Here is a 24,654-nt window from a genome sequence, read left to right on the forward strand (position 1 = left end):
TCTTCCCTTTTTAGGGCCGGGAAGTCCAAACCATCACGAGTTTGGCGTCTCGTGATTCGTGAGAGCTGTCATGGACCCTCGCAAGGATTGGGGCGAGGCACTTTTAGGCGGCATCGCTGGGCCACTCAACGATAGAGAATAGGCCCCTGACTTGGGCCAAACGGGAGGCAATGAAGAAAGGCCAACACGAGGCAACAGCTGTCTGAGAGGCACCACAGGCGAGAAGGATTGTGGAGAATGATGGCCGAATAGTGGCTTCGACTGTACTCGTAGTGTGCTCCTACTTCTCAGGATTGCAGCAACGCACCAAGGGCCCAGGCGAAGATGATCCGAGAAGAGCGAAAGAGCCTAAACCGGGCGAGAACTTCAACGACAGTAGAAAGAAGAAGATGTCTTAAGATGGCCGTATCGTGTGCTATTTCATCTTCGTCACCCCATCTCATTCATATCCCATCTTCCTCTCCAGAATCATTGTCTCGTTCATTCATGTTTCTTGTTCTTTGGCAGAATTTCAGCATAAATATACACCGACCGGCACGGTGCTTTTTCTTCCTTCTTCCAAAACCCCTGATTGATTAATCCAACGAAATTGATCGGATCGAAATCCCACGAGTACTGTACCCAGTATCGAGAAATCAATCCACCGAGATCTCTTCTCTTCGACACTTTCCTTGCTGATCTAGCCGATACTTGATCAGGAGATATATCGTCGTCATCTTCATTGTCATTTCTCATTATTTATCAGCGTAACGGGTCCTCGTACAATATTGACCTACAAAAACCCTGTCACAAAAATTCCCGACCTGGATCCGGCATTCTAAATTAAAAACACCATACGAAAGACTGTCCAACCTTCTTCTCCAGACGAACAGAAGCAACTGGGGTCAGAATACGGGTAGGGCAAAGCGGAAGGGAGAAACAAAGCCGGGATCCTCCCAGTCAAACGCAGGGGGGAAGCAAGCGACTCTTCTTGGCTGCCTTGTAGGCGACAGATTCGCCTGTTGGGTGCTGGTTGGTGCCGGCATTGTGATTGACAGTTGCGTCAAAGGGTCCCCGAGCTCCCCCCCAAGCTGTTCTCAAAGCCACGTCTGATCATTCATCAAATCATCTCCCCCTCCCCGGCTCGCATCGTCTCGCGGCACTCGCCAAAACCCAACCATCAACCCTCCCGATTCCTCTCCAAGCCTAAAACCGGCACCACTGCATTCCAAGACGCGTTTGCGTTCCCACTCGATTCCCAAACACCGGCACATCCTTATTCTTAGTTTCCAACCGAGTACCTTATATTTCACCTGCATTCCTTCACTGACTTTCCTGGCGCATCGTATTCACATACACGCGACCATGTCACCTGTTGTGTATCCATACACGGTCACCAACAGTTACAAAGGGTATGTTCCATGTCATCCCGTCCAGACTGCATCTTTGCCTGCAATTGCAATCGCATCCCACCCCTGTCAATATCGTCACTCGCTAATCTTCCTTTCGTCTCAGGGGCCTCTTGATGCGAACATACAGCCGTAACGTGCGGCGCGCCTGGGATGGTGAGGACTATCGTCCGCCAAAGCGCCAGCGCCTCGAGGATACTTGGAACGCGCCGTCTTTTACTTCCGGCGGATACAACGAGAACGCGATCATCAAACCCATTGATCTCGAGGATAGCCTCGAACGCGCCATACGCGAGACCAGTGTAGCTGCACTCTCCTCCTCGCCGTCGCGAAAGAACAGTACTGTCTTTTCGGCAGAATCACACGAAGAAGGCCCAGGCTCCAGCACCATCACCCCACCATCCTCTCCTCCCCCCATCCTACAACTCACACCACCGCGGATCAAAGTTCGCAAGTTCAACTTCTCGGCAATTGACAAGGCAAGAAAAGAGATGAAGAAACTGAAAGATGCAAAGAGGAAACGCGAAGCACAATTACTCGCACCAGTCCGAACGGAACCTACGCGTCACGACTCGGAGCCACTCTCTGAGATTTTCAACTCGAGCCTACGCGCCCAAAGCTCTCAACCAGCAAGCACAGACGCGTCGGAGAGGCAAGAAGGGGACCAGACGTCAATTACGCGTCCAGTGTCGCGACCGTCGTTACCAAAACAAAACCTGGTCCAAACGGTGCTGGATCTAGGCCAACCAACTGGCCCAACGACATGTCCACAATGCCAAATGTCCTATGTACCCACGTCATCCGAGGACAACCAGCTTCATCACATGTTTCACCATCGCGACAGTTCTGGCATCGAGCTCGGAAAGCCGTTCCTCAAGTCGGCCATGAGATGGTGCTACCAAGTGGCCCACATCCCCGGGAGTGTTGTGGTGGTGGACCGGAAATTGTCCTTGCCTGCACGTAGAACGGTGCAGAAAGTGCTTTCGATTGTCAACAAGGAGCTTGGGAGCGTGGAAATCAAAGAGGAGGATCTGTGGAGTCAGCGTGCTCTGGAAGACGAGAAGGACGACGACAACACGAAGAAATGCGATCGTTACAAGGCCTTTTTGCACATCATCGAGGACAAGTGCGTGGGAATCTGCCTCGCGGAGCGAATAACAAAGGCCCACCGAGTCCTTCCGACCGAAACCGCCACCGGCGAAATCATGTCTCTGAATGACCGCCACCAACCCAATTTCCGACAGACGACCGGCCCAGCGACTCCAGCCGCTACAGAGTTCAATGGCGAAGAAGCAGATCAACCCCTTGGGAAGCCTCAGATTCCAACACCGGTAGCCAGCCCGACTTCCTCGGGACCTTCGTCAAGCATCAGTATCTCGGAGGAGACGCACCTCGCCGTGGTGGGCGTTAGCCGCATCTGGACGAGCCGAGCTTTCCGACACAAGGGCATCGCGAACAATTTGCTGGAATGTGTCATGAGTCAATTCATTTACGGCATGGAGATTGAACCTGACCAAGTGGCGTTCAGCCAACCCACCGAGAGTGGCGCCGCTTTGGCGAGGGCATGGTTCGGAGCTGATGATGGATGGTCTGTTTATCGAGAAGAGTGAATGACATGAACATGAACTTGCTGATTTTTGCTGAATTTGTCTTTTACTTTTTTTTTGTGTAGGATAAGACAGGACGTTTCCCACCTACATGTGTTTTCTCGACACTGTATTACCGAAAAAAAGGGATGGAACGTGGGGAGCTGGGACCGGTAGAGGGACAAGGTACGGGGGTACAGGAGCATTTGGGAAAAAAAGGGTGGGAGGGTGCTGCTGCGCACTTTGGTTGTGAAATCTTTTTGTCCAAGTATGGATTTTTTTTTGTGTGTGACGGTAAACGAGGATCAGAAGGCGCCCGCGAGACCTTGTTTTTGTACATATGCGTGGGTGTGTGTGTGTGTATGTTGGATTTAAGAGACGAACAGGATATGTATAGGTACTTGGTACATTTTACACAGTAGCAGTATGTGATTATGTTTTGTGTCTCTGTTTTGCATCTTACACCTTGTATCCCAAAAAATGTACTCGTAAGGTGTATCAAACCGACTTGTTGTCTAGAAGAAGAAAATACGTGTGCTATCTACCTAGGTAGGAGTGTGGTAATCTTGACATGACAACGACTCCCCAAGTCTCGTAAGATCCAACTTCATCATATTTTCTGTACATTGTGCAGTAAAATGGACTTTCAGCTCAGGTAAGGTAGATTAGGTATTGGATCGTTTGTTTACCAAGGTACATCTTCCTCGGTCAATCTTCCACCACTGGTTCGGTCGTTCCAAAACATGACTTTTTCCAACACATCCCTCACGTTGTGACAATTTTTGTCGTCTTGATGGTGATGGTGATTACAATACTTGTCCAGAACTTGCTTTTTAAAGACGTCAGGATCCCAACCCCTCTTGAACCTCTTTGAGCTCAAAAGTTCTCCCGAGGCGTACAAATCTTCCTTCCAAGCTCCATAGCCACGGATCTCGTCACCTTTTTGAATCTCTTTCATCCTGACCTCGTCAAATGGTGGATCAACACCGATATATTTTATACTTTTCGATTGTGAGTGTGAGTGTGAGTGTAAGTCTGACGGGGTGTCCTCAGACGACAAGAATTGTATGGCTGGTAAGTGTAGGTCCAGAAAACGAGCCCGTTTAAATTCGTGAGAGATTATGGTGAGTCTTGTTGGCCATGATGTGTTTTTGTCGCCCATGACCCCGCTGGTACTCGCACTCGCACTCGAACTCGCCTCGGCGCTCTGTAGAAAGTTCTGTGTCGCCGACGGAGTCGATGATGTATTGGATTTGTTGTATTGATCAACAAACAACGGCCATTGTATTAAACTTGACAAGATGTTTTGATAAGAATCTGTCGCGTAACGATCGATAAAGATTCGATCACGAAGATTACTTGTGTTTGTACTCATACTCGTACCCATATCAGTATCAGTGTCGAGATTAAAAAAATCATGTTCCAAAGCGACGTCCTAGACATTGGAAAATCCATTAGCACTCACATTCTCATATTCGGTTTTCCATTGTTCATATTGATAACTTCATATTCCAGGTAAAGGCGAAACTCACAAAATATCCATCCCCTTCGGTTTTGGACGTTTGATCTCTCTTGGTAGCACCCCCACTAAACACCAACATCGCGGTGGGATCTTTCGCCAATTCCTTCACCCCTGCCTCGACGTGTGCAATATAAGTGTCGGTTTCGCCTTGTTGGAAAGGTTCAATCAACCAATTCTTTTCATCCCGACTTGGTTTTGATTTTGAAGCATCGGTCCCAGACGGACCTAGGTAAATGGCGTGACAGCACACTATGATGAGGTGGGTAGGGAGGGATGGTGGTTGTTCATCAGAGGGAAAAGTCATCATCTGTGAAACACAAACATACACGTACAATGGTACACACAGGATCACATTTGCAGGGGAAAACGAACATCTGCTCGACTTGAAAGTATTCGTCCTAGAGGATAAGTATGTAGTAATGGTCTTCAAGTTCCAAAACAAAGGGGGTCTAAAACTCCAAAAAATATTCAGCTTGGTGAATGTTTCCAGCCACATCTTCAGACCCTTTCTTCCTTGACGATGATGCCTTGGGGAGTGCCATGAGACCAATCAGAGGAGACCTTGTCACCTCTGTGCTTAGATTGGACTGAATTGGACTTCTCTGAAAGAGATAGGCCGAGCGTATGTCCAGCACGATTCAATGCAGAAGATGTAGAGGTGCAAGACCTTAGCACAGGTCGCATTTGCCAAATCTACTCCAAGATGGTGGTACATACTCTGTAAGTGATCCAACATCGGAGGCCTGAAGGAATTCCCCGGACTACGCTTTCACGGTTTAGCAACACACGACAGAGTGTAAACGTATATACTGATTCGAATTCATGCGGGAGGTTCAGACTTGTCTTCCTAGCACCGGTACGTGATATTCCCTACCGGAACTGATAGGCTCAGACCACCTTACCGCTGAGGTGCGTAACGCCAGATCATGACTGTCGTCCACTACTTCGCATTCTCTATCGGCTGCTTGTCCCACAAAGAACTCACAACATATATCGAAATTCCGGATTCTTGTGGCCTTTATTCATCTTAGCTTCGTCACTTGTTACCCCGTCCAGGCGGTGATCTCGCTTTCCACTCGCCCGGAGGCGGTTCTCGTACACACAGTGGGCAATACCAAGCAGGGACAATGCAAAGCAGAACAGCATCAAGCCGAAGAATATGGTGTGGCCTTTGTGGTAGTCGGGAGCATCGCTCGGGAGATAAGTCCATCTGTGACAATGTCAGTCTCTCTCGTCCGCACGACTCTCTGCAGAATTTCTTACGTGGAGACAACGCCTCCGATGGTACCGATGGCCACGATGTAACCTCCAGCTACAGCTGCAGCCGCGGGGTTCCCAGCGTCTGGATGTTGTCAGCGTCTTGCATGTTGTGACTCAAATCACTTGGAGAGGACTCACTATTGATCCCCCAGCTCAACATACCCGCACTCGCTGCGAAGCACCCGATGGCGTTCAAGAAAACCGCAGCGTATTTGGCCGACGCGCTGTCCGTCCAACGCAGCATGGCGAAGCCGACAATGGCAGTGGGCAGGACCCCGGCAATGAAGATGCCTCTCTGACCCACCCGGTCACTGGCCCAGCCCAGAGCGACCGTGCATACGCACGCAACCAGATACGGCGGCACCGATTTGAGCTGGGCCTCGGTGGAAGTCCAGCCAAAGGCTCGAAGAATGCTGGGGACAAAGGCACCGAAGCTCTGAACCGCTGCGTTTGAGCAGAAGAATGTCCACGCACAGACCTGTGTGTGAACATTGAAAATGGCAGACCTGACGTGTTTCCAGCCGACACGTTGTTTTGGATGCTGCTATCCTGTCAATATCGTGCCGGATGTTTTTTCTTTGGATTTGAGAGCAAGGCTTACCGCTGCGATCTCGCGGTACATGCGCTCGGCGGCGATGTAGCGTTGTCGCGGCGTCAGAAAACTTGCAGTCGCCGGGCCCTGGGGTAGGAACCAGGGGGCCGACGCAGAAATCATCATCGTCATCAGACCCTCGAAGAAGAAAATGTTCCGCCACGTGTGCAAGGGCGCCGAGGGCGAACCCCATCGCGGGATCTCCGACAAACCTGCGGCCAAGAGGCCTCCGAAAGAGTTTGCCAACGAACTCGACGCGATGAAGAAGGACATGCGCAGAAACAGCTCTTTCTTCTTGTAGAAACAGCTGAGTATGAACGCGACCGCCGGCATGGCACCGCCCTCGAAGATACCAAGGAATGCCCGGGCGACGGCCAGTCCGGCGTATGACTCGACAAAGGCGGTGCAGAGGGACACAAGCCCAAAAGCAAAGGTTAGGCCGGGAACTGAGATCCGTCAGGGGTCTGTCGAGGGTGAAGAGACGAGGACGTTACACGACACTTACGATACCACTTTGGACCGACGCTCTTCAGAATGATATTGCTGGGGACCTCGACCCTTGGCAAATTTAACGACTTGCTGCTAACCATCAAAAGGGGGAGTTCTCTTACATCAGATACATGCAAAAAAATATCGTCAGGACGATGTTGTACTGATAGCCCACAAGGCCGATGTCATCCCCCATACCTTCGATCTTGGCATTTCTTCGACGCGTGAGACCGTGATCGGTTGAGAAGATTGAATTGGGAAGACCTACCCGATGGCCGAGCTGTTTCTACCCGTTAGAAGACTGACGTTGAGAGGACTTTGGAACGACGTACCGGTCAATAGCACAGCACAGGTAGAGAACGGTGCACAAAGGTGTGACCACAAGATCGAACTTTCTCCGAACCGCTGTCTCTTCAGCAACAGTCCAGTCCGTGTCGCCGTTGGAGATGGAATGATCAATTGGCTCAGGGCAAGCTTGCACCCCTTTGATCGACTCTTTGGAGTCCCCGGATACTAGGTCAGCCATTGTACGAAGAAAGTGACCGCGAGAGTGACGAGTATAGCAGCTTGGTTGATGCAGGATCTGGGTGGTCCTCTTGCAGTCGAGTACAGGTATCAAAAGTCGAGTTTTCATGCATCGTGGTTTCTACAGGACGATATATCAATGTTGGATGCGCTTTAGCCAGGAGGCCGTTAGGTCAGCAGCGAACCCTGTGGGTCGAGGCAGAGATAAGTCGATCGGAGGTCCATCCCGATCATGGTCTTCGAACTCCTGATAACACAGATCCAAGCCATCTTGGCACTAATCTCCCAGCCGACAACTTGTCAAATGTTCTGTTCGGGGTTCAGAGACACTGGGAAGCTCAAAGTCCGTAAGAACTGCAGCTGACCTGTTTCTGTGCGGACGGCCGGCCCGGGAACTCCTATTTGCAAGAGGAGGGACCGCTGGGACTGTCTCCAGCACCACAAAGGTATTCGAGGCGGATAGTCTGGTTGGGGACACAATTGGCCGTCCGGACATCTTGGTTCATTGAGATACACAAATTTGAAGTCGAGAACAGTCACATCTGCCGATGGCGTCCAGGCGCCAACATTCGGCCAAGCTAATGACACAGTACTATACAAAGAGCACAAACGGTCCCTACGTGCTCCTCATCGCCATCATCAGAGGATCCTCGGCCCTCAGCGCCGTCTCCACCCAGTGCCTATCCATATCAATACCAATAGAGTCTAGAACCTCCGTCCACAGACCAACGTCGTCGTCCATGGCCAAGGACCAACTTGTATCCGGCAAGTCCGTCATGTTTGCAGCCACGGGGTCTAAAGCAGCTGGCTGAAGATGAAAAAGCTGCTGACCATTGCCCTGCTGCAGCCGTTGGTTCTGGGAGGTCATTTCCGGCTGCGCCTCTAAAGGCGGCCTCGATTTGATGCTTTCTCTTATTTTGTGCAGAAGTGAATGGCACGCACGAATATATCTGTTGCCCCTGTCGGCCATGCCTTGTAACACGTGGAGTGAAGTGTCCATGGCAGAGGCATCAATCGCGGTATGTGGAAAGGCCATGTTCACCATGACCAGCAGGAGGGCTGACGAGAATGCCTGCTCCCCGTCGATGAAACCATACGTGGCTACAGCAAGGGCTCAATACACGTGAAGCTTGTTACGAGACTGAAGGAGGAAGAGGCCACGTACCTACGAGATTGAACTTGGTCGCCTTGTCCAGGATGGAAACGCTCGAGCGCGCAGCAGCAATAGCAGCCTGAATTACACTCACCATGCCTGCCGGCAGGCCATCCTCCCATCGCGCCGTCGCGGACCGCTGAGCGATGGTTGCCATGTGCCTGCGGACCGCGTAGAGGATCAGTGGTCGGGCGGTCATGTTGATGCACTGGTAGTAGTAGAGATAGAGAGATACCTGCTCTCGGCGGACCTCTTTGTCCAGGTCGGAGATTTCGAGCCTCGAGTCGGGCGGAATCTGCCGAAACCAGTCGGAGAGACTGTCCATAACGTTCTGAACCGAGGCACCAAGGTTCGTTCCGGACTTTTGCTTCCTCCTATAAATCTCCTCTCCGATGCGGCCAAGGATCTTCGATAAGGAAGTGTAACATCTGAGGATCATCGGCAGGTGGGGATTCTCGCCCTCGGTCGGGCTAGGGAGCAGCACGTCGATATCATCGTCTTGGATCGAGATTGGGTGGCCCGAAGTTACGCTGAGCAGCCGGTCTAGACTATAGGTAGACCACCAGACGCGGCGTCGGCGTTCCCGTTCGTGGGGGTCGAGCTCTTGATCGGTGATTTCCTGGTGCAGCCCCAGTGAAATCGCCATCCGCATCGCCAACCCAAGGTAGAGGTAGGCGGCGTCTCTGCGATTCAAGGTCTGCATGTAGTAGCCCACGTAGCTCAGCACCTCCACAAACAGGATCGAGTTGTCCTCGTGGCTATCCGGGAGGAACTTCAACGCCGACTTGAAGTAACCGAAGCCCGGAGGTCCATCATTGCCGGTCCATTGGTTGACAGAGTACATCTGGCCCAGGGCGAGCACGAGCAAGACTTGGCAGCAGACGAGGCACGCTTCTTGGTCAGCAGGGTCCGGAGGTCGCGAGTACACGCGCTCCAAGCGCGGGAAGAACTCGTCATCGTCGAGGAAGGAAAAGATGGTGCCGATGTAGGAGCGTTGTGCAGAGTACAAGCGCTTCGCAAACTCGAACGGAGGCAACTGCGGCACTTCCCCGTTGACCGGCCGTCGAAGCCAGGAAGCGTCGTCGTAGTGCGGGTACAGATGCCAAGTCAGGGCCTCGTTGGTCGGAACAAGCCTGTTGGCGATGTACGTCGAAGAGGAATTGCCCATGTAGTCTGGAGGGCCGATCAGCACCATTCGTCACATCGAGCTGCTGTCTCTCGCCATACAGTACTGTCCTTGGCCGCCGGAAACCCAGTTGTCAGTTCCGGTAAAGGCCACAAAGTCCACATCCTGGGACGCATCCTCCGCTGACGTGACGGCGTTGGCCCGGGTCTGTGAGTTCGCCTTCCGAGCGTGGGCCTGCAGCTTGTGTAGGTAGCTGAACCGATCAGCCGTCTTCGCCGGACACGTGGGGAGCGCCCTTCGGCATACCTTTCGGGGACCGTGACGCGCTTTTCCGTGTCGGAGTAGACACAGGCCTGTCTAGCATCTACGCATGCAGCACAGGGTTGGGGATATGTCCCCGCGCATTTCGTCTTCCTGCCGCGGCATCGGTCGCAACTGAACTCCGTAAGTCCACATCTTGACTTCCAATCGCGAGGAGCACACTTACGCAACCGATGAACGCTTGAGAGCGTCGTTCGAATGACGCCTTTTCCGACCAACTGGTCGCGTGGGCTGGTCATTCATACCGTCGATAGAGTGGGAGGGGAGAACTTGAGGTATTCGATTGCCGTGGGGACTCTTGATAAGAGTTCGGCCAAAGACGAGGTCACGTGGTTAGAAACCGGGCCGATGGTCTGAACCTTATCGGGATACCGTCCCGATAAAGGGGCAGGACGAGATGAGCGGAGGACGCTCCGAGTCGAGCACACCTTGGAATCTAGATGCAAACACTGCCTGCTTGGACGATGGCCCCCGAGGCCAGTTCTCAAGGGTGGCTCGGAGCCGTTGAGTGCGAAAGCTACGTCCATGATACCAGGATCCCGGTGAATCGTCACGTTCAGGGGGGTGTCGAGAACAACTGATTAATGATACGGCCGGCACAGCCTTCGCCGAGACTGATGCTACAATCGACATATTTGAGATCTAGCAGCGCCTGCGGGATTAGAAGTCCTCATCGCAATGTTGTCGCTGGCAGGAGTTCTCTGTGGTCTGGTCCTTTTGCTCCTCGCCTGCAAAAGCATCGCGACTTATCGACGCTTCGCTTCAATTCCCGGTCCATTCCTGGCCGGCTTCACGGATCTGTGGCGATGGAAAGCGCAGAACTCGCGAGGCTACTCGGCGAGACTGGTACGACTCCATCAAAAATATGGCCAACTCGTCCGTATCGGCCCCAACCATATCAGCATCAGCGATCCTGATGCCGTTCCTGTCGTCTACGCCACCAATCCTGTCTGGCAAAAGGTAGACAACGAGCGTTTTCTTCCTTTGCCTCGAGTCCGGACTAACGCGAAACAGGCTCCTACCTACCATCCTGCTGCGCCCATCAGTGGCGGCCGGGCGGTTCCTAGCATCATTGCCATGAGTGAAGCGCAACACACTGCTGTCCGACGATCTGTCGGGAGCGCGTTCACGACCAACTCTCTGCTTGACTACGAGTCGGCCATCGACGCCTCTGGAAAGGATCTCTTGGAGGTACTTGGGAAGCACACGTCCCTCGACATCACACATTACCTGCAGCTCTGGGCGGTGGATGTGTTGATGCGCCTCGCCTTCAACGAATCGCTGGGATTCATGCAGAAGGGAGGCGACGTGGATGGGATCCTCGAAGCCATCATCGGTCGTTTTGACCACTGGGGACGATGGTCTGCGATGCAGACCTTGGAGCACCACCTCTTCAAGGGCTCATTTGCCTCGATTGTGAAGAAGCAGGCCAACAGTGCTTTGGCCCGAGTCGGCCTGGAGAAGATCAGGGCACGATCACTCTCCCCCGGCCAAACGACAAACCGAGACTTGATGCAGAAGTTCCTCGACGGGCAGGCCAAACACCCCGACCTGGTGGCACACGACGAGATCCTCGGAATCATCATGTCCACCATTGGAGCCGGGGCAGACACCACGGCCGGTACGATGACGTACACACTCCATCTACTCTGCCGGAACCCGGGCGCGATGCAGAAACTGCGAGACGAACTACACCAGGCTCTCGAGAGCGGCGACATGTCGTACCCACCCAGGTGGACCCAGGTGAACAAGCTGCCATATCTCGAGGCCGTCCTCAAAGAATCCATGCGCCTGATGCCCATCGCGGCATGGGGTCTGGATCGAGTCGTCCCCAGAGGCGGTGCCACCGTATGCGGCCGGTACTTTCCGGCCGGCACCGTCGTGGCCAGTCAGATGGATGCGACAATGCTCGACGAGGCTGTCTACGGTCGAGACTCGGGTTCTTTCCGACCAGAACGTTGGGTAGAAGCGTCGGAGCAGCAGAGGCGCCGCATGGACCGGACGTTCATCGCCTTCAGCGCCGGTAAGCGTATCTGTATGGGACTTCACATTGCCTGGCTGGAGTTGAAAAAGGCCCTTCCGCTGCTGGTGATGAATTTTGACGTGAGATTCCCCCCCCCCCCCTTCCTGGAAATGCTCCTTTCCACGAGAGCTCGGACTGACTCTTTTACTGACCCAAATCCCTCGAATAGATGGCACTTGTCAACCCCGACCAAAATCTTCAAGAGCAAATCAGGATCAGTGCGGTCAAGTATGCACCTCCCATCTGGATGAGACTCTATAAAAGAGAAGTTGCGCGTCAATGGTAAGAGACACATCGACCTGATGGCATTTTGAACTGCCTCAAACGAACGCACAGGGTCGGGTGTATTCTACATAGTCTCTCTCTCGAACCAATCTATAGTTTGATGCCACAATGTGTCAGAAGAGAACATGGTGGGCATGTATACAGTCTGAGATAGCCACCTGTTTCAGACCTAATGGGCCGGTTGTTTTCAACCCCATAGAAATTTGCTGCATCGGCCTGTGATGTGGCCGTTATCAACTGCCATTGACGGGTACAATGGCTTCGCTCCACAGGCAGCTCGGAGCGGTTGCGAAGCTATATAGTGACTGATGTCGGAGCATAGTCTTAAGAGTCAGCTCAAGCGTTAGATTATTACTGTGCTAGCTAGCATTCAAAGTACAGTATCATCAGCGAAGGGAGGACCTTGGTCGATCTCAAAAATGTCCATTGACCAATGTCCCGTTCATCTTGGCCTTCCCATCTTCTGCCTTGCCATAACCGCCCCCGCCAGGAGTCATGATAACGATTCTATCCCCACTTTTCACCGCAACGCTTCCCTTGCCTCCAATGTTGACCGTTCTGTCTTGCCCTGTCACGGCATCCTTGCACAACCACAAGTTTAGCCCGGTCGCTCCTGGGCCACCGCCAGCCATGCCGTAGGGCTGATGGACACGGCGTTCGGACAGGATCGAGCACTGCAGCGGAGTCAAAAACTCGATTTCTCGAATCACTCCTTCTCCACCTTTGTGCCACCCCTTGCCCCCAGAGTCTTCTCTGAGCTGAAACTTCCGCAGGATGCATGGATATCTCTTCTCGAGAATCTCAGGATCCGTGATGCGCGTGTTGGTCATGTGCGTATGCACTCCGTTCTCGCCGTCGAAGGTCGCTCCAGCGCCCGCGCCGCCAGCTATGGTCTCATAGTACCCGAAACCGGGGACTATCTCGCCCGTCGCGGGGTTCTTCTGAGCATCGACACCAAACGTCAGGTTGTTGAGGCACCCTTGTGACGCGGCGCACGCGTTCAGTGCTTTCAGGACTACGTCGGTCACTCGTTGGGATGTCGTCACGTTCCCGCCCACTACGGCGGCGGCTCGCGAAGGGCTCAAGATGCTTGGTTTGGGTATCTTGACATGAATGGACGCCAGGCAGCCTTGGTTGAGGGGAATGTCTGCCGCAATCATACAACGGAGAGAGTAGATGATGGCAGAATGTGTGATCGCTTCGGGGGCATTGATGTTGCCGTTCACCTCGGGCCCGGTGCCGGCAAAGTCAAACACTGCAGAGCCGTCTTCAGCGATTGTAATCCTCAGCTTGATGGGCGTACCATCGTCCATGAAATCCAGTGCTTCGAGGGGTCGGCCTCCCTGACTTTTATGCAAAGCTTGCAGCAAATTACGGACTGCCAGATCTGCTGTTTCTTGAATCGCGTACATGTATTGCTGAACGACCTGAAGACTATACTCGTCGATCAATCCCTGAATCAAGGTGATACCCCGCGCGTTTGCAGCGATCTGGGCTTTCAAGTCCGAGATATTGTCGTTCAAGTTTCTGCTGCCTGAGCATCCAGGGTGACGCGCAGGGAAGTCAAGAAACAATTGTCGCATGCGTGCTTCGTTGAACACTCCATTCTCGACTACCTTTTCGGACTCAATGGCAGTGCCCTCTTGCCACAACTCAGTCGAGTTTGGTGGCATGGATCCAGGCAGAATACCTCCGATGTCTGCATGGTGGCCTCTGGATGCGACGTAGAAGATGATCTCTTTGGTGCCTTGCGCGAATACTGGCGTGATTACAGTCACGTCCGGTAGATGAGTTCCACCGGACATAGGATGGTTAGCCACAAGCACATCTCCGTCTTTCAAGGTTCCTAACCACTTTTGGTGCTGAAACCGCACTGCGAACTGCATCGACCCGAGATGAACAGGCACATGAGGAGCATTAGCGACAAGGCCGCCGTCGGGGGAGAACAGAGCACATGAGAAATCCAATCTTTCCTTGATGTTGGTGGAAACCGCAGTCTTTTGGAGGGTACGGCCCATCTGCTCAGCAACAGACATGAACCGGTGGCCAAAAATGGTTAATCGGATAGGATCGACATGGTCCTCTGTTAACTTCTCTCGAGGTGTCGATTTCAAATCGATAACGACGCACGTTTCGAGGATATTTGCGACCGCATCTGGCACGACGACGATCGTCTGGGTCTTGTCGATAATGATCGCAGGCCCGTGTAGCTTGACACCTGATCTGAGCTCGTTCAGGAAGTAAATTGGCGTTTCGACATATCCATCGCCCGAGTTAAAGAAGACCTGACTTCGCTGCGTAGGTTCTCCGGCTAGGCACGGTTTAACTCTCCTGAGTTGTTGCAATGGACTATCCTCAACCACCGTCTTCGAAGCTGCAATTGCTCTCACCCGAATATCATCCACGAGAATAGGTCGGTCAAAGGTGAAGTTAAATTCGCGCTTGTGGCGTTCCACAAAGAGCCTGGCGAAGTCTCCATCCTGAGTATTGCGGATCATCAGGCTTGTGTCTGAGCCGTCATATCTCATGTTCAAGAAAAGCTCATGTCTGACTTGATCGTCGGTGAAGCCCTGCCCCACGAGCTCTTTTGTGGTCCTTGCAACCAAATTGTCAAATTTCTCCGCAATGAGCTCCTGAGAGCTTCCATATTCTGCAGCCATTGGCTCTTGTGCTTCGTGGACAACCTCTGAGAGTGCTAAGCCATACGCTGACAGAATCGAGGAATACTTGTGAATAATGATGCGTGAGATGCCGAGGGAAGCTGCCACGTTACAGGCGTGTTGGCCGCCTGCACCGCCGAAGCAGGCAAGGTGGTGAGACGATGTTTCGAAGCCTCGACCCTCGGTCAAGTTTCTGATTGGCCGTGTCATGGACTCATCTGCAACCTGAAGAAATCCAAGGGCTACCTCCTCGGGCGTAAATCTTTTAGGCCTTTTCCGAGCACAATTAATCTCCTCGGTCAACTTTTCGAATTTGTTTCGCGTAACTTCTCGATCAAGGGGCTGGTCCTCTGTAGGGCCAAAGATTTTGGGGAAATATTCTGGTAATAATCGTCCTAGAAGGAGGTTTGCATCGGTGACGGTGAGAGGACCTCCTTTTCTATAGCATGCTGGACCAGGGTGTGCGGCTGCTGATTCAGGACCGACCATAAATAGGCCATTCTGCCACGAGAGGATAGAGCCACCCCCTGCTGCCACGGTTTTGATCTCTAGCTGAGGTACCTGGATACTAACCCCGGAGATACTGGAAGAAAAGGTATGGTCGAGGTGACCATCGAAACGTGACACATCTGTCGATGTCCCTCCCATATCAAACCCAATGACTGGCACACGAGACTGGGCATCCCAGCTAGTGGCGGCATAGCCGACGACACCGGCAGCTGGTCCAGACAGAATAGCTTTAAGACCGCTGAACTTACGGAAATCCACCAAGCCACCATCAGATTGCATGAATTCGACTCGACAGCCATGGGATCCAGACAGACCTCCTCTAAAGTTCGCAGAAATAGAATCGATATAAGATTTGATCACAGGAGTCAGATAGGCGTCAGCAGTGGCAGACATCCCGCGAGGCACGACCTTGATCATGGGTTGCAACAGGGAAGACAGTGCCACTGAGAGATCTAGAGACTGCGCGATCTCTCCAATCTTTAGCTCGTGTTCCGGGCAAGCGAATGAGTTGAGTAGGGCGACTGCGATAGACTGGTAGCCCTGGTCCTTGAGGGATTGGAGGTCTGCCTTCACAGCCGGGATATCGAGTTCTCTGAGCACATGAAATGTCTCCCCAGTAGCACCAGTGATGGATCGAAAAGACGAAAGGACGTCTTTCGAGGCTCTCTGATGTGCAGGAATGATGCGCTCGTCCACCTCGACGACGGCCTCGAAAAGAACATCAGGTCTTCTCGCAGATAGGTCGAATATATCTGGACGTGCTTGGTTGCCAATTCGCAGTAGATCCCGAAAGCCTTTGGTAGTAAGCAGGGCTGATTTGGTGCCTTTTCGTTCTAGCAATGCGTTGGTAGCAACAGTTGTTCCCATCCGTAAGACATCGATTCTATCCAGACTCAGCGGCTCTCCACGAGGGCTCGCTTTTCCAGTGGCCTCTAGTACTCTGCGGATGCCTTCGGTAGGGGCATCTTGATAATTTGCAGGGTCAACAGACAACAACTTGAGTACAATGTCGGGCTTTCCGGGCACGATGGCATGGACGTCAGTAAACGTGCCGCCGCGATCAATCGAGACTTTGATTTTCTCTGCCATATTTGTGGTTGTGCTTGCGAAGACTCCATGTCGGCGTCAGAGAGAACCTCGTAGTTTAAATATTGTCACTCACTGCGAGTGTCTTTGGAATTTCAAACCTAAGCCCTGATCCTTGGGGCCTTGCTCCTGGCACTAGGCTAGGTGGCGCCGAAGTGGAGGGTAGTGCTCCTTGGGAGCAGAACGTGGGCGTGTCATCTTCACACTGCATTCATGCTTCATACTGGAGTATCATTCGCCGTTACCCGTAGGCTCTCGTGAAGATAAGGAATAGACGATTCAGGTACATCTGGAGCAGGGAAGGGTTGTACAAGGTCACGTGTCGGTAAATGAGGCCGAAGGTGTGGAGGCAGTGGATACGATAGCACTTCCCGATCGGCTAGAGCTTCAGTGATTTCGTTGTAGAGAGTCTCGGGCGTGACATTGACAAGCCGATATACCAGTGATACGGTAGATTGGATCGTTGTAGTGCGGGCGACATTCAGCTCAAATCTAAGGGTAGGAGCAAGGAGAAGTTGGTGAGCACGGACAGAGGGTGTCAAAAGCGGCGAGCAGTTAAACAAAACCTTGGCAAGGCTGGCATTTCTTTCCCTGCTCTACGTCTTCGGTACCAGGTCACCTACCTGAGCAACGATTCTCTTCAGGACGACAAACTACGAGTCTCGACATATAAAAATCTTGGTTGCAGGGTGAATGATTATATTTTCAATTAAGCATGCCCTTGGCACTCCATAATCTAGGATATCATTTACTCTCTCGTGCCCGCTCACTCGCAATATCAAGTTCATCAACCCTCCCCCCAGAGCTCAAAGGGTCCTTTCTCATCAGCCCAATGCATGCATATACTTTGACAAAAGCAATCTTTGTTGTCACGCTGAAATTTTGCCAACCTCTCCTCTCTTTCTGGGGGGTTCAAAAACAACGCCATGTTTCTCGGGTTGGTGAATCAGCGGGGAAAAACAAAAGAAACAAGACAGAACCGCTGCCCAGTCCCAGACTGACTGCTCAATGTCGAAATAGTGCCGCTGATAGGTTTAATTTGAATGATCGAAAAAATATTGTACAATCAAGCGAGTATCGGTATCGTCATGAATCATCGCTGTCAAGAAAAATCTTCTTCACCATGTCGGTATGTGCAAGAATCACCTTTAGTACATCGACCTTGTTCCCAGAATGAACAAATCTGTGTTTTGTAGTTGTAGGGTTTCTTTTTCTTGGCTCCTCCTTTCCTGCCAGCTTCATCATAGTCATAGTCATTGGAGTCAGTTCGAGCATGCTTCCGTGATGAATCATCCACTGAGCCAGGGTAAGGGCTGATATCAGTTCCTATACCGACAGAAGGTGCCGAATGTTGAGAAGACTGTTGTTGTTGCTGTTGCAAATTCGCCAGGATGGTGCTTAGATCTGGAGTGACAGGGGGCAGTGCGTACTGGGGTGCTGGAGTCTGGCTTTGAACTTGTTGATTGATCTGCTGAACTGACTGGAACAATGCTGAAAGGTCCAGCTGGGGTGCCACCGCGGCTTGAGCTTGAGCTGGTTGAAACTGAGCCAAAGCTTGCTGAAGAGCCGACGAAATGGCCGCGGGTTGCTGTGAAGCGGCTTGTGCCGGAGCAACCTGAGGCTGGAGTGGAAAACCAGGTTGATTTCTAGCTTGACGTGCTTGATAATCCTTCTCGCGTTGACGAGTTTTGGCATCAGGCTCACCAAAGTCAATGGCTGGTTCTGCCGGCTCGAAATCGCCCTCTTCGTTCTCATCTGGCTCCTTTGGTGTCGGAGGTCGATCGGATTTCGATGCATATGTCGCCATGACCGTCTCCTGCTCACGCTTGTTTTGTTCTTCATTGTTCACACCTTCGGCTCTCGTCGTACCTCCAAATTTGAAGAAGTTAGCTTCTGAGGAGCCGGTGTCGTTTTCGAGGACTGTGAAATCCACCTCGCTTGGAGTTGAATATGTTTCGAAATCTTCATGTGAATCCTCATTTTCATCCTCTTCATCATCCAAGTCATCCATGGATTGATGAAGTTTCAAAGCTTCACCCTCGCGACCTGTATCACCAGCATCACGTTTCAGGCTGTCACCGTCACCTATTTCCTCATCTGGGTCGTGAGTGAAGAGTCGAGTCTCCACTAGGTCCGAGTCCGCTTTCCACGTCACACGTAATTTCTTACGTGCCTCCTTCCGGAGACGTCTGGCCTTTTCTTCCTCCGTCTCATTCGGTATCTGAGCTTCTTTCTTGACTTCTTTCTGAGGCTTCTTCTCCATGTCAGCTAAGAGGCCGAGAAGGGCAGAAGGGGTCGATGTGGTCTTCGGCGCTAGAGCGCCCGAAATCGGAGGCGAGTCTCTGCCAACAACTTCCTTCTTCACTACTACCACCGGTGGTGCCGGGGTATTCGTCACCGCAGAACCTTTATCTTTTGCGGCTGCAGCTGCACGAGCAGCAATTGAGGTTCCTGGCTTCTTGGAGGCCGACATTAAAGATGAGAAAACGGCAGATTTGGGAGGCGCTGTCACTGCCACTTTGGCCTTTGCTGGAGCTGAAGAGGTAGCTACAGGTTTCTCGGCAGCTTTACCAGCCTCAAAAGCCTTTCTACGTTCAGCATTTTGCAATGCCAGAGGCTTCGACGATTGTACTTTCACAACCTTCTTTGGTACAGTCTGTGAAGCTGATTCACCCTCGCGCGGCCGCTTCGTTCCCGCGACCGCTTCCCTAGGGCTACCACCAACATTGGGTGACGCTGGGTTTTCGGATTTGCTGGCAGCTTTCTTCTTGGCAGACACAGCTGTAGCGTTTTCAAGAATTGACTGCGCCAATGTCTTGATATCTGTGGTTGCTTTCTTAGTCAAGCGTTGTAGTAACTTGGACAGTTTCGTCATTTCTAACGTTTCGAAATCGAGTGTTTCAAACTTGATAACGAACTGAGAAAAGGGTTAGTACGTTGTTCAGACGGATATATTGTAAATTTCGCACCTTTAGGATAGCCAGTGTAAGGGGACTATCATAGTCCCCCACGGTGAATCGATCAAGTATGAATGACGACAGTGCTGCCATTGTGAAGTGATTCTCGCCTAGTCTGAAGGCCAAAATTATTAGTAAAAGTTACGCATAGTTATGAGTGAGAGAGGAAAGATTGTTCGGTCCGAATGTGTTGCGTCAATCAACACGGAAAAACCAATCTGTGGACTATTTATGCAGGTTGAACTATTGACAAAGCCGGTCTGGCCTGATGCAGTAGAATTATATAAACCCAGCGCACATTGAGAGCCAGGTAATGCCATGTCTCGGACAACAAGATCATCATTTGGACAGTTCCGGACTGCGCGCCGACTATGCAGAGAGGCAATATCACAATGCACAAGGGTAGGCGGTTGGACGCTGATATCAAGAGGAGTTGCTAGAATGACATACCTTTTAACGATGGAGGGATGCCCGAAATTTAACGATCTCGTCATTACCTCCTGAATAAGCGAACGGTAGCGGGCGACTTCCTTTTTGAGAGCATCGGCATCTTTAGCTGTTGGGGAATCGGGTAACTCGGCCTTTCTCAAGTTTTCATTTTTGACCTTCCAGGAATCTCGCAGTGCCCGAACGGAATCACCAAAGCTTGCAATGCCACCCCGAACTTTCTCAGGAGTTGCAGGCTTGTTGCGTGGTGAGAAAACTGCGTGAACAGCGAGATACTGTGCCTTTTGTCCCTCCTCTGTAGGCAGATCTATACTCAGAATTGCTGGCGTCGGCTCTGGAGGCTCCTCGACTTGAATGGAAAGTTCATCTTCCGAGTCTGATGCAGGATCATTGGTGCCTTTCTTCTTAGTTTTCTTGGGCGCAATCGAGTCCTTGGAAGGTTTGCTTTGTGGAGCTTTCTCAGGTTTTGGAATAACCACAGATACTGGTTTTGTCAGCGTGGCGCTCTGCGAAAAAGACAGCAACATACTTTGAGGCTGCTGTGTAGCAGGAGATGGTGCAGGTTGAACTGGGAGTGCACCTTGCAATGTCCTTGGATCGACCGTAGAACCAGCTTTGAAGTAGGATGGCTGACCAAGATATGACTGCTGATGCTGAAAATTCACATTATTGTCTGCGAGTGGTTAGTCAGAGTCCAGACAGACGATTCGTAAAACTTACTTGAGGCACCCAACATTTGCCCTGTCGACAACAGGTTTGGGTCAACAAAAGAACCCGATGATTGACGGCTTTGATTCTGATAATTTCCATAATGCATCATCTCAGGGTTCTGCATCTGAGCCAGGTGCGATGGCTGCACATTGACGTAGGGAGGAGGCTGTTGCTTTTGTCCAGAGCCAGGGGCAAAATTCGTCGGCGTTGGTGTCTGCCTCGGTGGCATATTCATGTGTTGAGAATTGAAGCCCTGAGCATTGTAGTTCATCGGAGGCTGGAAGCTATATCCGCCTTCAAAGCCGAGAGGTGACGGTGACGGCCCTGAGTAGAAGCGAGGGTCATAGTTCTGCTGCTGCGGTAGTTGGCGGGTATCGTAGAGGGGAGACTGGGAGTATTGATTATGAGGTTGATAGGCGGGTTGAGGTGAATTGAACTGGGGCAGCGGACTGTGAGACTGCCTCGACACATCTTGATTGAAGTTTGGAGGTAGTTGTTGTGTCTGCTGAGTGAAGCCAGGACCAATAGTGGTGTCTTCAAACAGCGCAGGATCGAAGAATCGACTAAACTCTTCATTGGAATAGGTCTGAATACCATCGAGATAGGGATACGCTTGATTATTGGAATTATGCGTGCCATTGATGGCATGGTTGGTGGACGAATCCATTCCCTTGACCAACAAGCTGGAGTTGGAGATTCTGGAGATCGAAGGTCACGTGCTCGGACTCGGCGGCGGCCGATTAAACGCTTGGTTTTGGTGGCAGAAATTCAGGTTTTCTTGGACTCGCCACTCACAGGCCGCAACACTCTCTCGGCTGCATCAAAGCCACGACAGACAGCGCAGAGATCAGCCCGAAGGCGATGGAATGGGTTGCGGATTATCCGTGTTTGTCGTCCGGAAAATTGTAGGAAATGCGTTAGGTGTTAGGTTAAGCAGTAGTCGTTCAGTCAAACAGAGGTTCTCAGGTTGTCTGTCTGTCCTTTTGGGTCACTCTTCTGTCCCGTAACAACAACAAATTGGTTGCCCCTCGTGCCTTAATCCGAACTCAATGCCACAATTCGAAGAATGTCTCTAATATTGACCAGCCTGAGGGCCAAAAGCACTAATTGTACTCGGTCCACCGTGTCTGGAAATGGCTTTTAAAAAGAGCCGCAGATGAATTTCTGTGAACGAATTTCTTAGATGGCAATCAAACGCGCCTCAGTCACAGTCACGCCAAACTTCATCACCCCGACTCCAGCCATGCGAAAAAGCAAGATAAAAGACCATTCAATGCAATTATTACAGTCCACGGTCAGAAAAGGGTCGGGAACAATTACAGGAGGATGAGAAAGATGTAGAGCGTGATTGTTTAGGATGGAAAAGACAGGTGAGGGAAAGTGTGAGAGAGAAAGAGTCTGAGGCGTGGTTGAGATTGAGGGCAATTCCAAACAAGGCGCTATTCTTCATGCGGGAAGGCGCATTGGTGCCACCTCGGGTAACATGCCTCAAGCGTGCAACCGCATAGAGACCAAGATGCCTGGCGAGGCTAGAGACATTGTTGTGCCTTTTGTCTTGCTTTTGATGCCACCATGTCCACAATGTTGTAGGGTGATTCTGTTGTAGCGGAATGAAAACATGACATCCTTGCCCTGCCTCCAACATCCCTCCTAGACTATCTACAGTCTAGCCCATACGCCCACCATGGCAGCCCGGATTCAGACACTACGGGATCGCCAAATAGGTCAGTCATGGGCTCCTGACTCCTTACCACAATTTAGCTGACATGTGTAGCCTCAATTGAGCGCATACTGAGCCTGAATCACGATGAGCTATCAGAGGCTGCGAATGGCGCGACAGACTCCTCGAACCCCTCTCACTCAACCTCTGTTCTGAACGAGAACGGCGAGCCGATATGGAAAGTGCTTGTCTTTGACAATCTTGGACGAGATGTTATAAGCAGTGTTCTTAGAGTCAACGATTTACGGAGCAAAGGTGTCACAATCCATTTGTCAGTCTGAGAACATAACCGCCCAGGCAGATTCTAACCTGCGGACAGAAACATAAACTCTCCTCGTTACCCTATTCCGGATGTTCCTGTTCTTTACCTGGTCGAACCTACGGCTGTGAACATCCAGTTGATATGTTCGGACCTCGCACGAGGGCTGTACAGCCCAGCCTACGTAAACTTCCTCTCTTCTGTACCCCGACCACTTCTCGAAGACTTCGCCGCCCAGATCTCCTCAACAAACACAGCGGAGGCTATCGCTCAAGTATATGATCAATACCTCAATTTCATTGTCGCAGAGCCCGACTTGTTCAGTTTGGGCATGGGAAAAGAATCCTACTGGACATTCAACAGCGCAAAAGCGGAGGCAGACGTTCAAGATGCTGCAATAGACCGAATAGTGAGCGGACTGTTCAGTGTCAGTGTAACCATGGGATCAGTGCCGATCATAAGGTGTCCACAGTCGGAGTTGGCAAAGATGATAGCGAGCAAGTTAGATCGGAAGCTCAGAGATCATGTTCTCAATTCCAAGGACAATCTTTTCTCCTCCAAAGCTGCAGCCAATGTGTACTCAACACCCTCGCGCCCAGTTCTAGTCATCCTAGACAGGAATGTCGATCTGGTCCCTATGTTGTCGCATTCTTGGACATATCAGTCGCTGGTACACGATGTGTTGAAGATGCATCTCAACCGCATAACGGTGGATGTGGCAGAAGAAGGTACAGTGGCACCGAAAACGAAAGCCTACGACCTGAACGCAAGCGACTTTTTCTGGGCACGAAACGCGAGCGCTCCCTTTCCGCAGGTGGCAGAGGACATAGACTCGGAGCTCACGAAGTACAAGACGGATGCCGAGGAAGTCACGAAAAAGACGGGGGTCAACAGCATTGAAGATCTGAACGACAGCTCGGCCTCTGCCGCTCATTTGAAGGCAGCAATAACCTTGCTGCCGGAGCTGAGAGAGCGAAAGGCTACGCTAGACATGCATATGAACATCGCAACTGCTCTCCTGAAGGGCATTAAGGATCGACAGCTGGATAATTTCTTCCAGCTCGAAGAGAACATCACCAAACAAACAGCAGAACAGATGCTAGCGCTGATCAAATCTGATGACAAAGGCAACAATCCACTCGACAAACTAAGAATCTTCATTATCTGGTATCTCAGCGTCGATAAAGAACCCACCAAATCCGAACTCTCGGAATTTGAGAGCGCCTTGACCGCGGCTGGAGTAGGCGATGCAGTGGTGGCCATCAAGCACATATCGAACGTCAGACTCGAGACAAGAGGCACCATGATGGCCTCTACCGTCACGACATCTCAACCTTCTCAGGCACCGCTATTTGGTGGCCTCTCCTCTTTATCCAAGAACTTCACAGACAAGCTTTCTTCTTCCGCATTGGGCACCGTCAACCTGGACGCCCTCGTTTCGGGCGTGAAGAACTTCCTCCCTGCAAACAAAGATCTAACAGTCACCAAGATTGTCGAATCCATTATGGATCCTCCGGCCGCTTCATCGTCTGCGATCGCTAAAACCGAAAACTACCTGTACTTCGACCCTCGCAGTGCCCACGCCCGAGGCACGACAGGCGGCTCAGCTCCCCCATCTCGCGGTGGTCAAGGTGCAGGAGGCGTCAATCCGAGCTTTGGCCAAAGAAGGCAAGGCTACTCGGAGGCTATCGTGTTTACTGTCGGTGGAGGGAGCATGGACGAATACGGCAATCTTCAGGAGTGGGTGAAGAGAACTTCTGGCCAAAACGCTAGCGGTGGCAGCGTCGGCTCGGCTCCTCGGACGAGAAGAGTCATCTATGGCAGCACTGAGCTCGTTAACGGCGAGGACTTTTTGCAGGAACTTGTCAGATTAGGACAAGATGGATAACATATGTCGTCTAGGTAGTTCGTGGACATCTGGAGATTGCTTACTCGCAGGTCTAGCTACAGAGCGGGAGTGAGAGAAAAAATGAAATTCAACAACAACGCTTTGGTTTTATTGGTTCATTCAATCGTGACGAATTACTTGGTCCA

At 51.6% G+C, this 24,654-nt stretch overlaps 7 protein-coding genes across 7 annotated transcripts; 3 read left to right on the plus strand and 4 right to left on the minus strand.

Moving 5' to 3' along the window:
- The first annotated feature begins 441 nt into the window (after window positions 1–441).
- PV06_04494 (uncharacterized protein) lies at window positions 442–3,424 on the plus strand. Its single transcript, XM_016405395.1, has 2 exons — window positions 442–1,391; window positions 1,495–3,424. Exons 1-2 carry the CDS (start codon window positions 1,345–1,347, stop codon window positions 2,996–2,998), a joined length of 1,551 nt encoding a protein of 516 aa, XP_016263601.1. The 5' UTR covers window positions 442–1,344; the 3' UTR covers window positions 2,999–3,424.
- A 1,973-nt stretch (window positions 3,425–5,397) lies between these two features.
- PV06_04495 (uncharacterized protein) lies at window positions 5,398–7,363 on the minus strand (the record flags this gene model as incomplete). Its single annotated transcript, XM_016405396.1, has 8 exons — window positions 5,398–5,706; window positions 5,760–5,838; window positions 5,895–6,297; window positions 6,358–6,794; window positions 6,854–6,906; window positions 6,960–7,052; window positions 7,106–7,117; window positions 7,170–7,363. 8 exons carry the CDS (start codon window positions 7,361–7,363, stop codon window positions 5,478–5,480), a joined length of 1,500 nt encoding a protein of 499 aa, XP_016263602.1. The 3' UTR covers window positions 5,398–5,477.
- A 473-nt stretch (window positions 7,364–7,836) lies between these two features.
- PV06_04496 (uncharacterized protein) lies at window positions 7,837–10,205 on the minus strand (the record flags this gene model as incomplete). The annotated part of the gene is made up of 5 exons (XM_016405397.1): window positions 7,837–8,463; window positions 8,528–9,688; window positions 9,743–9,894; window positions 9,948–10,076; window positions 10,129–10,205. The coding sequence occupies 5 exons, from the start codon at window positions 10,203–10,205 to the stop codon at window positions 7,979–7,981; spliced, it is 2,004 nt and encodes a 667-aa protein (XP_016263603.1). The 3' UTR covers window positions 7,837–7,978.
- PV06_04497 (uncharacterized protein) lies at window positions 10,178–12,670 on the plus strand. The gene is made up of 3 exons (XM_016405398.1): window positions 10,178–10,922; window positions 10,977–12,065; window positions 12,155–12,670. The coding sequence occupies exons 1-3, from the start codon at window positions 10,641–10,643 to the stop codon at window positions 12,269–12,271; spliced, it is 1,488 nt and encodes a 495-aa protein (XP_016263604.1). The 5' UTR covers window positions 10,178–10,640; the 3' UTR covers window positions 12,272–12,670.
- Window positions 12,671–12,683: 13 nt separating this feature from the next.
- Window positions 12,684–16,529, minus strand: PV06_04498 (uncharacterized protein; the record flags this gene model as incomplete). The annotated part of the gene is made up of 1 exon (XM_016405399.1): window positions 12,684–16,529. The coding sequence occupies one exon, from the start codon at window positions 16,527–16,529 to the stop codon at window positions 12,684–12,686; it is 3,846 nt and encodes a 1,281-aa protein (XP_016263605.1).
- Window positions 16,530–17,217: 688 nt separating this feature from the next.
- Window positions 17,218–22,012, minus strand: PV06_04499 (uncharacterized protein). Its single transcript, XM_016405400.1, has 5 exons — window positions 20,651–22,012; window positions 20,460–20,603; window positions 19,934–20,414; window positions 19,496–19,598; window positions 17,218–19,443 (listed from the first exon to the last, which is right to left on the minus strand). The coding sequence occupies exons 1-5, from the start codon at window positions 21,306–21,308 to the stop codon at window positions 17,629–17,631; spliced, it is 3,201 nt and encodes a 1,066-aa protein (XP_016263606.1). The 5' UTR covers window positions 21,309–22,012; the 3' UTR covers window positions 17,218–17,628.
- A 196-nt stretch (window positions 22,013–22,208) lies between these two features.
- On the plus strand, window positions 22,209–24,636 carry PV06_04500 (uncharacterized protein). The gene is made up of 3 exons (XM_016405401.1): window positions 22,209–22,365; window positions 22,416–22,632; window positions 22,681–24,636. The coding sequence occupies exons 1-3, from the start codon at window positions 22,326–22,328 to the stop codon at window positions 24,506–24,508; spliced, it is 2,085 nt and encodes a 694-aa protein (XP_016263607.1). The 5' UTR covers window positions 22,209–22,325; the 3' UTR covers window positions 24,509–24,636.
- The last annotated feature ends 18 nt before the right edge of the window (window positions 24,637–24,654 follow it).

The sequence above is a fragment of the Exophiala oligosperma genome (assembly GCF_000835515.1).
Source record: "Exophiala oligosperma strain CBS 72588 unplaced genomic scaffold supercont1.4, whole genome shotgun sequence".
NCBI lineage: Eukaryota > Fungi > Ascomycota > Eurotiomycetes > Chaetothyriales > Herpotrichiellaceae > Exophiala > Exophiala oligosperma.

What these genes read in the sequence shown, in the direction of transcription:
- PV06_04494 (XM_016405395.1), top strand. Translation starts at nt 1,345, where the DNA reads ATGTCACCTGTTGTGTATCCATACACGGTCACCAACAGTTACAAAGG. An exon ending in GTCACCAACAGTTACAAAGG is followed by an intron (nt 1,392 to 1,494) that starts GTATGTTCCATG and finishes CTTTCGTCTCAG; the next exon opens with GGGCCTCTTGATGCGAACAT.
- PV06_04497 (XM_016405398.1), top strand. Translation starts at nt 10,641, where the DNA reads ATGTTGTCGCTGGCAGGAGTTCTCTGTGGTCTGGTCCTTTTGCTCCTC. An exon ending in CCAATCCTGTCTGGCAAAAG is followed by an intron (nt 10,923 to 10,976) that starts GTAGACAACGAG and finishes AACGCGAAACAG; the next exon opens with GCTCCTACCTACCATCCTGC. An exon ending in TGCTGGTGATGAATTTTGAC is followed by an intron (nt 12,066 to 12,154) that starts GTGAGATTCCCC and finishes TCCCTCGAATAG; the next exon opens with ATGGCACTTGTCAACCCCGA.
- PV06_04499 (XM_016405400.1), bottom strand. Translation starts at nt 21,308, where the DNA reads ATGGATTCGTCCACCAACCATGCCATCAATGGCACGCATAATTCCAAT. An exon ending in GCAAATGTTGGGTGCCTCAA is followed by an intron (nt 20,604 to 20,650) that starts GTAAGTTTTACG and finishes AACCACTCGCAG; the next exon opens with ACAATAATGTGAATTTTCAG. An exon ending in CATCCCTCCATCGTTAAAAG is followed by an intron (nt 19,599 to 19,933) that starts GTATGTCATTCT and finishes TTTGGCCTTCAG; the next exon opens with ACTAGGCGAGAATCACTTCA.
- PV06_04500 (XM_016405401.1), top strand. Translation starts at nt 22,326, where the DNA reads ATGGCAGCCCGGATTCAGACACTACGGGATCGCCAAATAG. An exon ending in ACTACGGGATCGCCAAATAG is followed by an intron (nt 22,366 to 22,415) that starts GTCAGTCATGGG and finishes TGACATGTGTAG; the next exon opens with CCTCAATTGAGCGCATACTG. An exon ending in AAAGGTGTCACAATCCATTT is followed by an intron (nt 22,633 to 22,680) that starts GTCAGTCTGAGA and finishes ACCTGCGGACAG; the next exon opens with AAACATAAACTCTCCTCGTT.